This window comes from Aotus nancymaae, unplaced genomic scaffold, assembly GCF_030222135.1.
Source record: "Aotus nancymaae isolate 86718 unplaced genomic scaffold, 86718_ANA_hifiasm-v0.15.2.pri h1tg000018l, whole genome shotgun sequence".
NCBI classification, from domain to species: Eukaryota; Metazoa; Chordata; class Mammalia; order Primates; family Aotidae; genus Aotus; species Aotus nancymaae.
This window is the reverse complement of record NW_026988430.1, coordinates 9,759,936-9,777,071: the sequence shown is the minus strand read 5'-3', so window position 1 is coordinate 9,777,071 and position 17,136 is coordinate 9,759,936. Positions and strand designations below refer to the sequence as shown.

The 17,136-nt window shown below is 38.3% G+C and overlaps 1 protein-coding gene across 2 annotated transcripts in view; it reads right to left on the bottom strand.

Moving 5' to 3' along the window:
* ZNF624 (zinc finger protein 624) overlaps nucleotides 1-14,399 on the bottom strand; it is a 35,005-nt gene extending 20,606 nt beyond the window's left edge. Inside the window, exons 1-3 of one of the 2 annotated variants that reach the window (XM_012472115.2) lie at nucleotides 14,313-14,399; nucleotides 10,186-10,274; nucleotides 7,854-7,919 (exon numbers count right to left, since the gene is read on the bottom strand). In XM_012472115.2, the coding sequence (XP_012327538.1) occupies nucleotides 7,854-7,919; nucleotides 10,186-10,272 (153 nt within the window). In that variant the 5' untranslated portion in view covers nucleotides 10,273-10,274; nucleotides 14,313-14,399. The remainder of the gene's footprint in view (nucleotides 1-7,853; nucleotides 7,920-10,185; nucleotides 10,275-14,312) is intronic. The other variant, XM_012472116.2, reaches the window with a different exon arrangement.
* Between the last annotated feature and the right edge of the window lie 2,737 nt (nucleotides 14,400-17,136).

The following is a 17,136-nucleotide window of genomic DNA, read 5'->3' as shown; positions in this document are numbered from 1 at the left end:
TTCTGACCTTAAAGAAATAAGAGGATTATAAAGGAACACTATGAACAATGGTATGTCAACTTAGATGAAATGGACAAATTCTTAGAAAGGCATTAACTACCAAAACTGACTCGGTTTAACATAGAAAATCTGGATAGATCTCTAACAAGTAAACTTCCCACAAAGAAAAGCCTGGGTTCAAATGGCTTCATGTGAATTATACCAAACACTTCAAGAAAAATTAACAGCAATCCTTCACTAACTCTTCGAGAAAATGGAAGGGAACAATTCCAAACCCACTTTACGAGACCAATACTACCCAGACTAGACAAAGATATCAGAAGAACACTACACACCAGTATCCTTACGAATATGGACACAAAATTCTCAACAAAATACTAGTAAAATGGATTCAGCAACAAATAAAATGCGGCATATGCTACAGCCAAACGGGAATTATCTTAGGAACACAGAGTTTATGTAACATCAAAAAATCAACCAACAGATTAAAGAACAACAACTGCACAATCATCTTAATAGATTCAAAAATATATTTGACAAAATTCATTAAACTAGAAATAGAAGCAAACATCATCAACCTGATAAAGAATCTCTATGAAAATGTACATCTAAAATCATACTTAATGGTAAACAGCTGAATGCACTCCCCATGAGATCACAAACAAGACAACAATATTCCTTCTCACTTTTCTTTTTCTTTCTCCTTTTCTTTTCTTCTGTGTTTTTGGAGACAGATTCTTGCTCATCACCCAGGCTGGAGCGCAGTGGTGTAATTTCACTCACTGCAACCTCCACCTCCTGGGTTCAAGGGATCCTCCCATCTCGGCCTCCCAAATAGCTGAAATTACAGGTGTGCACCACCACACCTGGCTAATTTTTGTATTTTTTAGTAGAGACAGGTTTTCACCACGTTGGCCAGGCTGGTCTCGAACTCCTGGCCTCAAGTGATCCACCCACCATAGCTTTCCAAAGTGCTGGGATTACAGGCATAAGCCACCACACCCAGATGTTCTTTCTCACTTCTATTTAACATTATATTTTATGTTTTTGCAAGGGAAGTTAGACAAGAAAAAGAAATACAAGGTATCCAGATTGGAAAGGAGAAAGCAAATTTCTATTTGCAAATTATGTATACAGATAACGTTATGTTGCATATAAAAAACCCTAAGAAGTCCATACATATACACATAACAATTTAGTTCTATTAGAACTAATAAGCTAATTCAGCAAGGCTCAGGATACAAGATCCATATGTTTGTGTGTAAGTCAATTATTTGTATATACTACCAATAAATATTTCAAAAAGAAATTAAGAAAAAATTCATTTATAATAGCAAAAATAAGAAAACACAGGAATAAAGTTAACAAAAGATGTGTAAAACATGCACGCTGAGAACTATAAAACTACAAAACTGAAAGAAACTAAAGAATACATAAATAAATGGGAGAACAACCCATGTTCACGTATGGAAGACTTAATCTTGTTAATATAGAAATACTCTCCAAATTGATCAACAGATTCAACATAAGACTTAAGCAAATTCCATCTGGCTTTTTTTTTTTTTTTTCTGAAATGAAAAAGCTGATCCTAAAATTCATTTGGAAATAAATTTGTTTTTCAAAACAATATTGAAAAAGAAGAAAGTTGAGGCACTCATACCTCCTAATTTCAAAACTTATCTCAAAGCTACAGTGCTCAGGACAGTATGGTACTGAATCAGGACAGATGTTTACATCAATGGAATAGAACTGACAGTCTAGGAATAAATCCCTATATTAATGGTCAGTTGATTTTCAATAAGGGTACTAAGACAATGAGTAGAGAATAGTCTTTTCAACAAACAGTAGTGAGACAACTGAATATTCACATGTGAAAGAATGAAGCTGAATCTCTACCTCAGACCATAAACAAAACAACTCAAAATGGGCTACAGACCTAAATGTAAGAACTAAAACTATAAAACTGTTAGAAGGAAAGACAGATGAACATCTTCATGACCTTCGGTTTGGTAATGAATTATTAGATATGACTCCAAAAGCATAATAGACAAAAGACAAGAACAGATCATTTGGACTTCAACAAAATTAAAAACTTCTGTGCTTCAAGGGACATCATTAAAAACTCAAAAAGGCAACCAAAGAATGTGAGAAAATATTTACAAACTATTTATCTGAAAAGGGATTTGTATTTAGAATATATAAAGAACCCTAACAAGTCAAACATAAAAAGACAAATAACCCAATTAAAAAATGGACAAAAGATTTGAATAGACATTTCTCCAAAGGAGATACACAAATGGCCAATAAGTATGCTCAAGAGAAGACGTTCAAGGACCTTAGTAATTAGGAAAATAAAATCCATAAGATACAGTAAGATACCACTTCACACCCAATAAGATGTGTATAATCAAAAAACCCAGACAATATCAAGTGTTGTTGAAGAAGTAGAGCAACTGCAATGCTCATACATTGGTGGTGGGAATGTAATATAGTGCAGCTGCTTTGGAAAACAATCTGACAGTCCCCCAAATGGTTTAACATAGAATTATCATATGATCCAGCAACATTCCAATCCTAGGTATATACCAAGAGAAATGAAAACATGTGCTCAAACAAAAATGTATACACAAATGTATTAGCATCAATTGTCCCAAATTGGAAACAACTCAAATACTCATCAACCGACAAACGGACAAACAATATGTTCTACATCCATACAACTGGAATATTATTTAGCCATAAAAAGGAATAAGTACTGACACGTGCTACAACACATATAAACCTTGAAAATATTATGCTAAAATGAAAGAAGTCAGTCACGAAGGACCACATATTACATCATTCTATTTATATGAAATGTCCAGAATAGGCAAATCTATAGAGATGAAAAGATTAGTCGTTGTCAGAGGCTGTAGTGAGGGGGAGTGGAGAGTACTCCTAGTGGGTATGGGGTTTCTTTTTGAGGATGATGGAATGTTCTGGAATTCCATACAGTGATGGTTACGAACTCTGTGAATATATTTAAAAACCACTGAAATGTATGCTTTATTAATTTTATGATACATTAATTATACCTTAGTAAAACTGTCATTTAAAATGCTGCCAGAAAGATAATCTTTTTTCTTCTCTCCCAGGGGAAAATCAGGTAAATAATCATAAAATTTAGAGGTTTGTGTTGTATGAAGAACGAATGAAATACTGATTGTAGAATGTGGAAGTGTGAATTAAACTTTGAAACATAAAACTTCTTCTATAGTTTGGATACTTTTCCCCAAAACCTCATGTTCAAAACTGATCCCCATGTTGGAGGTGGGTCCTAACAGGAGGTGTTTGTGTCAAGGGGCTGGATCCCTCATGAAAGGCTTAGTGCCATCCTCATGGTAATGAGTGAGTTCTCCCTCTATTTTTAATAGTTCTCCTGAGAGCTGGCTGTTAAAAAGAGCCTGGCATGTCCCCTCTCCCTCTCTTGCTATGTGATCTCTGCACACACTGGCTCTCTTTCCCCTTCCACTGTGAATGGAAGCAGCCTGAGGCCCTGACAAGATGCAGATACTGGCAGTATGCTTCTTGTACAGCCTGCAGAACTCTGAGCCAAATAAACCTCTTTTCTTATATATTACCCAGCCTTGGCTATTCCTTTATATGGCAACAAACAGACTAAAACAACTTCTAAGAATGTTGAGGCCATTTTGATTTTGGTGAAAGTAAATTCGCTTAAGTATCCTTTATTCAGAAACTGAACTTTGTCAAGCTGAAGAAACTATACTATAAGTAAAGTTTTATTTTTATTGCAAAAAGTTCCTAGGCAGCTAAAAGAGTACTCATTTATTTCAATTTCACCATCCCAGACCAACTCTATTCATAATTTAGACAAATAAAATCAGAAGCCTAATATATAATATCCAGAAATTGTTGATTCTAAGATAATACACTGATGCATACAATGGAAACCAGAAACCTTAAGCCTCATATTCTATACTTCAAAGATACTGAGAAAATAACATTAAGCCAGACTGATGTAAAAGTTTCTTTTTGATAGAGCTCGAGAAAGTAAAAATTAGCTCATACTGACAAAGCAAAACTCTGCCCTTCCACACCTCAAACTAGAACAGGAGAAACAGATAAAACCAATTGAAAAGTTAACAGCAAACAGTATTTCTTCCAAGGTCATTCTGCAGCTGTAAAATGTCATAATTACCTGTTTTGAGCGACTACTGCTTTCTTACTCATCATGACACCTTGTCTTTTAAAGTCATAGGCTGTCAGATGTTTTGTAGTCTGACACATGAGAAAGAATGAAAGTGACTTTGATGCTAAGAAGCAGTTTTGATTTGCAACCCAGAAGCAGACTTTCATGAGAGGTTTCTGAACACGTCATTTTACATTTAACTTTGTATTTTCCAAGGAAATAGGACCCCAGGTCCATTATGCAATCTGGATGTGGTATTGACACTTTACACAGAGCCTACTTTGCTTTAAGCCTATCACATCACTGATCTCACTGAAGTTTCAACAGAATTCCCCCTTCATCAAGATTATATAATAACCCAGTGGGTGCCATGGGTCATGCCTGTAATCCTAGCACTTTGGGAGGCTGAGGTGGGCAGATTAATTGAGGTCAGGAGTTGAAGACCAGCCTGGCAAACATGGTGAAACCCTGTCTCTACTAAAAATACAAAAATTAGTTGGACATGGTGGTGGATGCCTATAGTCCCAGCTACTAGGAGGCTGAGGCACAAGAATCTTTTGAACCTGGGAGGTGGAGGTTGCAGTGAGCCAAGATCATGCCACTGCACTCCAGCCTGGGTGACAGAGGTAGAGCAAGACTCTGTCTAAAAAACAAAACAAAACAAAAAATTGTATCATAACCCTATTTCTTTCTTTGTCTGGTATAAGGTGTCCCTCACATCCCTCTTTGCAAGGAGCCAACAATACTAAAAACTTTGGCCTAGTGGTCTTTGATTGAGTAGGATTATTTCTATTAACTTTTATATCATTATAAAATGGTAAAAATCTTATTTGCTTTTAAAGGCTTCTTATTATCTCCTCTTCATCTTGAAGCTATTCTTATCTAGTTATTTGTTGTTAGGAAATTATTAAGTTGTTTACCTAAAGTTACAACATATATACTGGTATTACAATACTCACTGTCCATGACCTCACTCGTTTTAGTTTGTGACTTCACTAGCATTTAAGTATCTTAATCTTACATATGTCAGAAAGTATCAAGACTCTGCTGGGTGTGGTGGCCTGCGCCTGTAGTCCCAGCTACTCAGGAGGCTGAAGCAGGAGAATCGCTTGTACCTGGGAGGCAGGGGTTGCAGTGAGCCAAAATTGCATCACTGTACTCCAGCCTGGGTGACAGAGCGAGACTTCATCTAAATAAAAAAGTAACAAGACTCTTTGTCTTGATGTGTTCTTTTTGGTCTGATTATAATAATCATGTAATAAGAGTTCTTCATCAATCTTCTATAGTTTCTTTGTTAGATGTTTCCACTAAAAAACATATACCTGTAAAATAAAGACATTTAGCACTGAAATGCCTTCTTTTAAAAAACCATGCTACAAAAAAAACACTAATTGAAAATGTCAGCAGGGCTCAGAGGCTCACACTTGTAATCCCAGCACTTTGGGAGGCCGAAGCAGGTCGATCACCTGAGGTCAGGAGTTTGAGACCAGCTTGGCCTATATGGTGAAACCCCGTCTCTACAGAAAATAGAAAAATTAGCCAGGCATCGTGGCGGGCACCTGTAATCCCAGCTACTCGAGAGGCCAAGGCAGGAGAATCGCTTGAACCTGGGAGGCAGAGGCTGTGGTGAGCTGAGATTGTGCCACCACACTCCAGCCTAAGCGACAGAGTGGCACCCTGTCTCAAAAAAAAAAGAAAGAAAGAAAATTTCAACAATAGTTATAAGCAAATCAAGCAAATAAAAAACCTAATTAAATTAATAACATTGATAGTAATTATCAAAGCATTGGTTCTATTCAAAGTAAAATTAAACTAAGCTATGTTCAATAAAAAGGATGCAGAATTTAGGGAAGAGCCAGACAGAATTAATCTTCTACCAGGGACTCCTTCTGTCAGAACAAAAATAAACTGTATGAATTGTACACCATGTCAAAAAGTATGCTATTTTCCTAAGGTTCATAGTTCAAAGTTTAAAACTACGAATAATTTCTACCTTAAGTTTTTGAGTCTGAGCTATCATATGTTAAAAAACAATTTTAAAAAATCATTTCGGGCCAGGCATGTGGCTCATGCCTGTAATCCCAGTACTTTGGGAGGTTGAGGCAGGTGGATCGTCAGGTCAGGAGTTTGAGACCAGCCTGGCTAACATGGTGAAACCTCATCTCTACTAAAAATACAAAAATTGGCCCCGGTAGCTCACGTCTGTAATCCCTGTACTTTGGGAGGCTGAGGCGGGCGGATCACAAGGTCAAGATATCGAGACCATCCTGGCCAAGATGGTGAAACCCCGTCTCTACTAAAAATACAAAAATTAGCTGGGTATGGTGGCATGTGCCGGTAGTCCCAGCTACTCGGGAGGCTGAGGCAGGAGAATTGCTTGAACCCAGGAGGCGGAGGTTGCAGTGAGCCAAGATCATGCCACTGCACTCCAGCCTAGCGCCTGGCAACAGAGTGAGACTCTGTCTCAAAAAAAAAAAAAATTAGCTGGGTATGGTGGCGGGTGCCTGTAGTCTCAGCTACATGGGAGGCTGACGCAGGAGAATCACTTGAACCCGGGAGGCGGAGGTTTCAGTGAGCCAAGATCACGCCATTGCACTCCAGCCTGGGTGAGAGAGCAAGACTCGGTCTCAAAAAAAAAAAAAAATCATTTCAAAAATAGTACGTATAAGACTGAATCTCAGAATGTATTTTCTCATAGAAGCAAAAGTAAAAACCACATTTTACACAAAACATCTCTGGAATAAAACCATCTTTCAAAGGATAATTTTAAAAAACTTAAAAACATAATTCTCTTAAAACCATAGTGAATACTTGTCAAAGATTTACTTAAGTCATTAATGAGGGATCAGCAGCTTGACAAGACAGGTTTAAAGGAGATGCAAGAAACCAGTGTATAGATAGTAGAAAAAGGAATGCTGGAATAAGACTGCAAAATTAGATACAAACCTGGTTAATGTCCTACAGGACAATAATAACATAACTCTGGGGATCACTTTTTATCCTAGCAAAAATAATTGCAACATTTCAATCTTCTACAAGTTAATATCTAACTTTTAGGATCTGAATATTAATAGTAATGGTAAGTCAAACAACATAACCCTTCCCCGCTATGTCGGACAACCCTCAGACAGGCTTGTTAAGACAATGGTCTAATATGACTCTAAAATGGCCTATGTTTATCTTTTGCCTTATTTCTAAGTTTTGGATACTTTTTCTTATGACAAAAAGTTTCTGATTTTTATTTTTTCTGGAAAAATCAAGTGGATTCAGTACTCACAAATTTAAGAAAGCTTAAGAAATATAATGAAATAAAATATCTAAACCAAATTTAAACTCATCTTAAGACTATTTCCACAATGTTGATGTACTCTTGGTATTTTTTTAATGGCACAGTATTTGGGTCTTACAATGCAGCGCAAGCATCAGACTATGTGATGAAAGGATATTTTAATCATTAGTAATTATGATATGACTATCTGGCTAGATTAGAGCTGCCACCTCTGAGAGAAATGAAATCTGTTAAATTGATGCCACCAGCCCTGGGGCTACCACACCAATCAAATAATCATTGTGAACTTGCAATTAACTGGCAACATTGAGAATTAGAGACAGTAAAATAGGCAATTTTCTCTGTATTCCTCATACCTACAATGGTAGATATTACCTTTACCAATTCTGTTTCTTCTGCCTGAAGGTGAAGATCTTCATCTGGCTGGGTAACTTCAGGGCTCTGATGGGATACAGGATAAGATCACTCAGTGACAGACTGCCTATGACCTATAGCACAGCCTCAACAGGCACCACCAATCTACTGTGGATGCAGTGTATATGGGATGACCTCTTCTACTGTTTTACTTAGGGCTGAAATGAAAGTCCCAATGTAACATGCAATCATAATCTTTCACTTTGTTTGAGGCAATGACAAATACATATAAGATTGAAATATAACTGCTTTTAACAAAGAACCTATCAAAACAAAAATAAACTTATAATAAGGGGCCTTCAGACACTACATAATTATGCTTTTTCATACTGGGATGAAATCTGTTTCTCAGAAAGTATCTAATTTGCTCAGGAATAATATTCAAAACCTACTAACACTATCTGTTTTCTACAACTGAAAATCATTGCAAAGTTTGGTGAGGGGACATAGCTCAGTAGTCACTCAGGAAATATTTCAGCAACCTCTTATAACATTGTTTTCTTCCAAAACTTAGAAACTATCTCCATGAGGCCCTGATTTTTTTTTTTTTTTTGAGAGAGTCTCTTGCTCTGTCACCGGCCGGGTTGGAGGGCAGTGGGGCGATCATGGTTCACTGCAACCTCTGCCTCCCAGGTTCAAGCAATTCTCCTATCTCAGCCTTCTGGGTAGCTGGGACTACAGGCACACACCACCACACCTGGCTAATTGTATGTTTGTTTTTGTTTGTTTGTTTGTATGTTTGTTTTTTTGTAGAGACAGAGTTTCTCTATGTTGCCCAGGCTGGTCTCGAACTCCTGGGCTCAGGCAATCTGCCCATCTCGGCCTCCCAAAGTGCTACTAGGATTACAGGCATAAGCCACCATGCCCAGCCCATGAGGTCCTAATTTAATAAATGAAATGAAATTTTACTTCACTTTCTAGTAGTAGTTATCCATTTTAGATTTTGTGCCATTTAAAAAAATCGTGGATAATAAAGCTACATACTTAAAGATCATTAGGAAAAATGTTATGCTAACTCTCCCTCAACAAGTTGTTGTCTAAAAAGAGCACATATATTCAGTTTCTAGAAAATTAATGACGATGTGAATCCTCCATCTCTGATAGAGACGGATTGATTGGGTGATATACGACTAGACAAATAACGTTATACCTAGTGATCAAGTGCAACATTTTGGTTTTATTTATCTTTTCAAGGGTATGTTTTAAGAATTATTTACATGTTGCATGTTCTGGCTACAAAGAATACTCTAAGACCACAATCACGAGTTACTACAGATCATTACTATAACAAATTACATTTGTTGGTATTATTTTTCTTCTGAATCTATTTTTAAAAGTCACTGCTAAAACACAGCTTTTATCACATTAATAGTAATCCCAAGTACACTCAAACATACATACACATTTAAATGTCTTCGGGGAAACATTAAAAGATTCATCTTAAATATCTAATTTCCAGCCCTATCTGTCACAACTTTCCAACTTGAATCACAAGCTCACCCACTGTTCTCTGCCTCTGAAGCCTTGCCCTCAAACCCCTTTCTCACCTGAAGTATTTTCACAAACACTTTATGATAATTAAAATCCCACTTGTAATTCAGTACCAGCTTAAATCTAACTATCCTCACGGGCTTTCTGTGACCAGTTTAGCTCACACTAACATCCCATTTCTTTCTTTACATAGCACTCACCATCTTTATCATACTGATAAGCAACTACTATTCATCTAAATAATGTAATTATTACCTTTTTATGTTTTACCTCAATGAAACTGTAAATTCTCTACAGCCAAGCACTGTCTTAAACATATTCTTTCTCTCACTGTCATCTATTAAGCCTGATCACTTCTTAATGGGTATAAAAGAGATCACTGAGAATGGCACAAAGGGAATTGTTCCTATGAATTAGGGCTGGGGTATGTGTTTGTGTACATATATTTTCCCCAAAATATACTAAATAAAATCCAATTAAAAAATATTCCATTCTGCTGTCCCATAAATAACTGTATTTCCTGGGAACAATACAAATTTAATATCAAAATTAAAGATGCCTGTCATAACTAATGACAGCTCAGATATTTTTTGAAAGATCATGTATCCTGATATTTGGTTAAGTAAGAATACTGCATCCCTCTATAGTTTACAATCTTTACTGTGAGCCCAATTTTCATGGGTCTATTTAGTTGAGTTCCCAGAAGGGGTGTCAGTGAAATAGAGAAGTCACAAGCCTTCAGGAAAAGTAAACATACTCTCAAACCAAGACAGTAGTTCAAAAACAGGGAATCCCAACTTACCAGAGGTCCAACTGAAAAAAACACAGCAGCCATAATCTCTGCCTCTGTGTTTCCCTCTCTGGAAAGAGTGGCGTTTTGCAAAGACATATCTAAGGAGGAGAAATAAGCCATGAAAAACAATCCTGCCTTGGGAATTTCAGACACACCAAGTTGGAATCCTGACATACAAGTGAGCATGACCTCCCTAAGGAAGCATAAGAGTAACCCTTAAGATCAGTGAGGGACAAAAACCCTTACTCCTGCAGAGTTTGAGATTTCAACACTGTTAACTATAGTCACAACTAACAGACTAGCCACTGTACAAGGAACTTTAAAAATACTTTCTCATTTTATTTTCACATTAACCTAATAGGAATAATATTCCCATTCCATAGATGAGGAAACTGAGGCCTAGAAAAATTAAACTACCCAAGGCCATGCAGATACATAACTCCAAATCAATCTAATTCCAAAACCCACACGCCTTTTCCACTGAACCAACGTGCTATGTGAAGTACAAGAAAATACTTCAATCTTTCTTTGCCACTCATCTAACAAATATTCTAAGAATCTTCTTTTCTTGCCTTTCCCATGAAGTCAATTTCCTAACATTTTAGGAGATCTGTTTCATGTAAAGAGAATACTACGACTTCAAAATTTAAATGATCTTGGAAATCTTGACTTATCTCCTCCCAATCTGATATTCAAATAGATCTTTATCCTTTCTATATCAGGCAAACTTCAATAAAAAGGAAGCAGGTATAATAACAGAAGAGACATGAAAATAGGTGCACAAAGCATTAAGCTATAGTCTTTTCATATTGGAAAAAAAGCATATACCTAGTAAAGGCTTTATACTATGGGAGAATAGGGTGGCAGAGATCTTTTCCAGGGATGCTTGGTCACAGCTTTTCTACCTTTGACTAATGATATCTTTGGCCTTGCTGAGGCTGAGCTTGGTTCAAGAACCAGGAGTGCCTGATGTAGGATATCAAATGGTACAGATTGTTAATATAAATTTTTCTAGGATGGTGATATTAGCTGTTAATATAAATTTTTCTAGGATGGTGATATTAACCTCATGAATAAAAGGGCAGTGACAAAATAAGTACTGAGTTTTTGAGAAACTCTACCTTGTGCAAAAAGTGTTATAAGCAATTATATGGTCCTCCAATTAGGGTCTTTGCTTTGCTTAAACATATGGAATCTGCTCCTTCCCTGAATGTGTACCTTGCTTCTCATAAGATTCAGTAGCTTTGCTCAATAAACATAGCAGAACTTAATCTAACCTTACAGTGTCTAACAATCAGAAGCTCATCTGAAAAGATACTTGAAGTACTTAACCATTATTCTTTGAAAAACAAGAATATTAATATATAAAGTAAGGCTATCATGAACGCAAAGAATATTAAGGATACAAAAATTAAATAGATATGGGTATACTGAAATTTATTGTCAGATTAATTTACTAACTCAAAGGGGAGACCAGGGTTTAGTTAAATCAAGAAAATATGTGAAAATCTTGGCTGGGCACAGTGGCTCACAGCTATAATCCCAGCACTTAGGAGGCCGAGGCAGGCAGATCACTGATGTCAGGAGTTCGAGACCAGCCTGGCCAACATGGTGAAAACCCGTCTCTACTAAAAATACAAAAAAATTAGCCAGGCGTGGTGGTACGTGCCTATAGTCCCAGCTACTCAGGAGGCTGAGGCATGAGAATTGCTTGAACCTGGGAGGTGGAGGTTGCAGTGAGCCAAGATCACGCCGTTGCACTCTAGCCTGGGTGACAGAGCAAAACTCCGTCTCAAAAAAAAAAAAAAAAAAGGGAATATCTTAAAAATGTAGAGTGGTCTGTTCCAGGACACTTGGGTTTTCCTAGGCACAATGAAAAGGTTTTGGTGGAAGAGAAACAATGAGAAGTTGAGGGAGGAAAGCAGTGCAGTGTGGAAATAAAAGAGGTAAAGAATGAATAGTATGAGGGGATACCTGTTTTGAAGCCTCAAGTAACCAGTAAGTGGTTTTGCCTTATACAGTAGTTCGCTAGATTTTTTTTCATAGAGCCTTTTGCAAATGTAATGAAAATTATGACTCCTCTCCTGTTTTCTAATGAAAACACCCCATGTATAACTACAGGGGTCTCAAATCTGAGAATGCCAAAAACTCAATGGATATGCTTATTAAAAAGGAAATTCTTTGGCTCCATCCAAGATAGAAATCAGGCTCTATAGATGTGAGGCACAGATATACATAGTTTGAACAAGTACACCTTAAGAAATATTTAGTTTAATGTAACATGTTAACATATTAATTATATGTTAAATTACATAATGTTTGTTTTAAAACATTTATGAAATATTGTAATATTTAAGAAATATTGTCCTAATACGTAATAGGGATTCTGAAAGGTGAAGGAGTGGGAGCAGAGTGGAGAATGAGGAATTACTTAATGGGTATAATGGACATTATTCTGGGGATGGATACCCTGAAAGCCCTGATTTCACCACTACACTATCCATGCATACCAGTAAATCTTAACTTTTTGGGGGGTATGGACCCATCTGAGAATCTGACCTTGTCCACAGAATAATGCACATGCATATATGATGTTGCATGTTATTTCAGGCAGCTTGAAAAGTTACTCTTCCTCCCAAGCCCATACACTGAACCGCAAGTTAAGAAGCCCAGTTCTACAAGGTTGCAAAGAAAAAAAAAATGAGCCAAGAATAATATTGTCCCTCCTCAAGCCCCGAACACTAAAGCAGACCTACAAAGAGCAACATGAGGCATTTTCAAATCCAAGGGTCTAGAGTAATGATTTTCTTCATCTTTAACATTTGTCAGCAATGACCTGAGTCATCGTTTAAAAAATATGTGTAAATATTAATAAACTCCTTGGCAATACTTCATGTAGATTATGCTAGTAACATAAGTTTAACAACCAAACTGCAATAAACACCTTGTTTTATTTTGTAATTAGAATAAACAATATTTAACATTTAATATATTCAGTTTGATCTCAATTGTGTAAATACAATGCACAGAAAAAAAGACTGCAAGTGAGTAAGTCAAAACTCTACTGACACCTCTGAGACCTGGGGCTGTGATGTTTACCATTCTTTCTGCTTTTCTGTACTTTCCAAGTAGACAAAAATAAGTATCTACATATACATAGGAGTCTGGAATAGTAATAAAATCCGAGTGGCTGGCCACATCTCCAGGTTTTAACCCTGGTTTGGCTACTGTAGAACTGTGACTACAGGCAAGTCACTTGAGCACTATGAATCAGCTATTTAGTACTTGACAGTAACCACACTATGTTTCTAGTGTTCCCTTTGTCATTATGCAGAAGATATTTAGGCCCATATTTCCCTAGTTATAATTTCCCTGGATATTTACAAGCTCTGTCTTTCGGACTATTGCAAAAGTATCCAGAGACTTAAGGAGAAACTTTACTTGTGTTGCTTCCTTGGCCAGTGTATTTAGAAATAATGAAAGGTCTATGTTTTTGTTAAGAATCTCAGCACGACGTACTAGTCCAGCATTTCCCAACCAATGCAATAATACCATCCTTATGTCAGGGAGTGACAAGTGATTAAAAGGTGATTACAGTATTTGAAATACTACATTTCAGGAGACTCTGCGTCGGTTACCAAGAGAGTAGCGCAGGTCCCCTGATGTGAAACCTAGTTCCATCCCTGCCAGTTCAGAAGCCAGAAGGGACATGCTCCTGCCAGCCTCGCCCTCTTTCCCTAACTGCTCTCCTTTACCCACTCCGAGGATCCCCTCCATGGCCAGCAAGGCGCGGGGCTGGGAAGACAGGAAAAGTCGGGTCAGGGGCCCGCCCGCCCGGCCTACTCGAATCCCACTTTTAACCCCAGCGCCTACAGGTCCGCCAGGAAGGAGGTTCCCGGGTTCGGACCCGGGCTAGGAGGCCACAGAGGGCACAGGGCCCGACGTATGAGGGAGACCGGCCGGAGATGGAGCCCACACTCGGGAAGGAGGCCCAGCCCCTATCACCTCAGAGGTGGGCGGGTCCGCTCCGGGACGGGGCTCTCGAGGGAATGGCCACGCCCCGGACGCCGTCGAGAGCCAAGCGCCAAGGGAGGGGCGGCGGGCTATCGAGGCCAGGCGCCTGGGACATCCAGTACCTGGCGGCCGAACTGAGGACAACTGAGGGCACTCGCAGAGCAGGGCGGGAACGCTTCCAGCAATGGCGGCGGCTCAGCGATGCTGGCCTCCAGGCAGGGCATTGCGCCTGCGCAGTCGGAGCATCGGAACTACAATGCCCAGAATCCTCAACGCCTGAGCCCCCGCCCCCTTTGTCTGTTAGTGAAGGAATTGGCTCTTTGAGGGTGCGAAAAAATTCAAATTGGATACACGGACGGGTAAGGTGGCTCACTTTTGTAATCCCAGCACTTTGGGAGGCCGAGGCGGGCGGATTACGAGGTCAGAAGATCGAGACCATCCTGGCCAACATGATGAAACCCCGTCTCTACTAAAAATACAAAAATTAGCTGGGCGTGGTGGCGAGTACCTGTAATCCCAGCTACTGGCAAAGCTAAGGCTAGAGAATCGCTTGAACCAGTGAGTTGGAGGTTGCAGTGAGCTGAGATTGCGCCACTGCACTCCAGCCTGGCGACAAAGCTAGACTCCGTCTCAAAATAATAATAATAATAATAATAATAATATAATTGGTACACTTCTATTGAGAAGCCTTGACTATGTGTCAAAAGCAATAGCACTAGAGATACAAGTAATGACACACCCTTGCCTTGGAACATCTAGGTGCGACTAAAGAAAACCCTTGAGAGAACAGATAGTTTGATCCAGACAAATGTGTGAACAAGTGCTTGAAAACGCTTATTTCTGAACAATTCACTTTATGACAATTCCCTCAGAGTTGGAAGAGACAGCAATTGATGACTATAATGCCAATCAAGTAGAATGGATATAAATGCCTGAAAATAAACTGGAAATTTTAAGGCCAAAATTCTTCAAAATACAAAGAAATAAACTTTTTTGAACACGAATAGCTGTAGAAGTTATCTTCAATGCATACAAATGATAATTCTTAAAGCATAGTGACTGCAAGTATTTATTTGCAACAAATTTATTTGACCACTTACTCAAGGACTGCTCCTCCAAGAACTACATTAAGGTTTATTTACTTTCTTCCCTAACAAAGACAGTATTTTTTGAGGATGGAAACTAGGTCTCGTGGAGTTTTTTACTCACAGTGCCTACTTAGAAGACTGCTCGCATAATGAATAAACAAAGGAAGAATGAATGAATAATTTAGGACCCTACCGTCCAACACAATTCCGCATATCGAAATGCGCACGGAATGAGGTACATCCTCTAAGGAGAGTGGCACTGAAGCATAATCAAAACAACAGGGTATTCTCAGGAGGACTGGAATGAAAAGAAATTTTCAGCGAAAAAGATTGCTCAAAATATTTATTCAATACGCCCTGAAATTAGAAACTGAGCAAAAGTCTTTTGGAGATCCTAGTTCCCTTACATTCCCTGCAGATGAAAATGAGCCAAACAGAAGTCCAAAACTTAAAAATCACAAAACAAATCATAAAATAAGCCACTGTTAATGCAAATCAGCACAAACAATAAACAGCAGAAATAAATCCCCCAAAACTTCAGATGCAGAGCTCATTTAATTAACAATTTAAAATACTTATATTTTAAATGTTTAAAGACATGATAGATGGAACGAAAAACATTATCAAGAAACAACAGAATGTAAAGTAAGCCACCAGGAAAGTTTCGAAAAAATCATATGGCTCTTTTAGAAATAAAATAATTAAGAGAGTAGATTAATATATCATAGATGAACAAATGTTCAATTTTATTGAATACCACATGAGGAAATTGTATATTTACTTAATTTTTTTTTTAAGATTTTGTCTTTTATATTTCTAAAGGAAATCACCTGATACCTTCTTTAGGAGCTAGGTTTTTTGTCGTTGTTGTTGTTTCACTAAAAAAAAAAAAAAAAAAAAAAAAAAAGCCCAGGTGGATGGGGTGGCTCACGCTTCTAATCCTTGCATTTTGGGAGGCAGAGGCGGGTGAATCACCTGAGGTCAGGAGTTTGAAACCAGTCTGACTAACATAGGGAAACGTGTCTCTACTAAAAATACAAAAATTAGCTGGGCGTGGTGGCGCATGCCTGTAATCCCAGCTACGCGGGAGGCTGAAGCAGGAGAATCGTGTGAACCTGGAAGGCGGAGGTTGCGGTGAGCTGAGATAGCGCCACTGGACTCCAGCCTGCGCAACAAGCACAAAACTCTATCTCAAAAACAAACAAACAAACAGAACACCACCACCACAACAAAAAAACAAACCCAGAGTGCAAATATAGTGTTTCCCATTATAAGGAACAGAGAGAATTCAAAACAAAAGATTTTTTTAAATGGCTCTGTTAGGCCGGGCGCGGTGGCTCACCTCACACCTGTAATCCCAGTACTTTGGGAGGCCAAGGCGGGCGGATCACGAGGTCAAGAGCTCGAGACCAGCCTGGCCAACACGGTGAAACCCCATATCTATTAAAAATGCAAAATTTAGCCCGGCATGGTGGCGGGCGCCTGTAATCCCAGCCAGTCGGGAGGCTGAGGCAGGAGAATCACTTCAAACCAGAAGGCAGAGGTTGCAGTGCGCAGAGATGGCGCCACTGCACTCTAGCCTGGGCAAAAGAGCAAAACTCCGTTTCAAATAAATAAATAAATGGCTCTGCTAAAGAAGGAAAGGTATAGTCTAGAGAGCAATGTTTGGAAATTCAAGACCAAATAAAATGTAGGGAAAAAAATCATTCAGAATTTGTTACTGGCATAGAGAAATATTGGAAGAATAAAGAAGTGTACGGTGCTGAAATAGTTTTGAATAAAAACCTAATCATGTATTATGGTACACCATGTAGGATGTGTTGGCAAGCACATGGAGACCAAGGAAGCTACAGGAGTC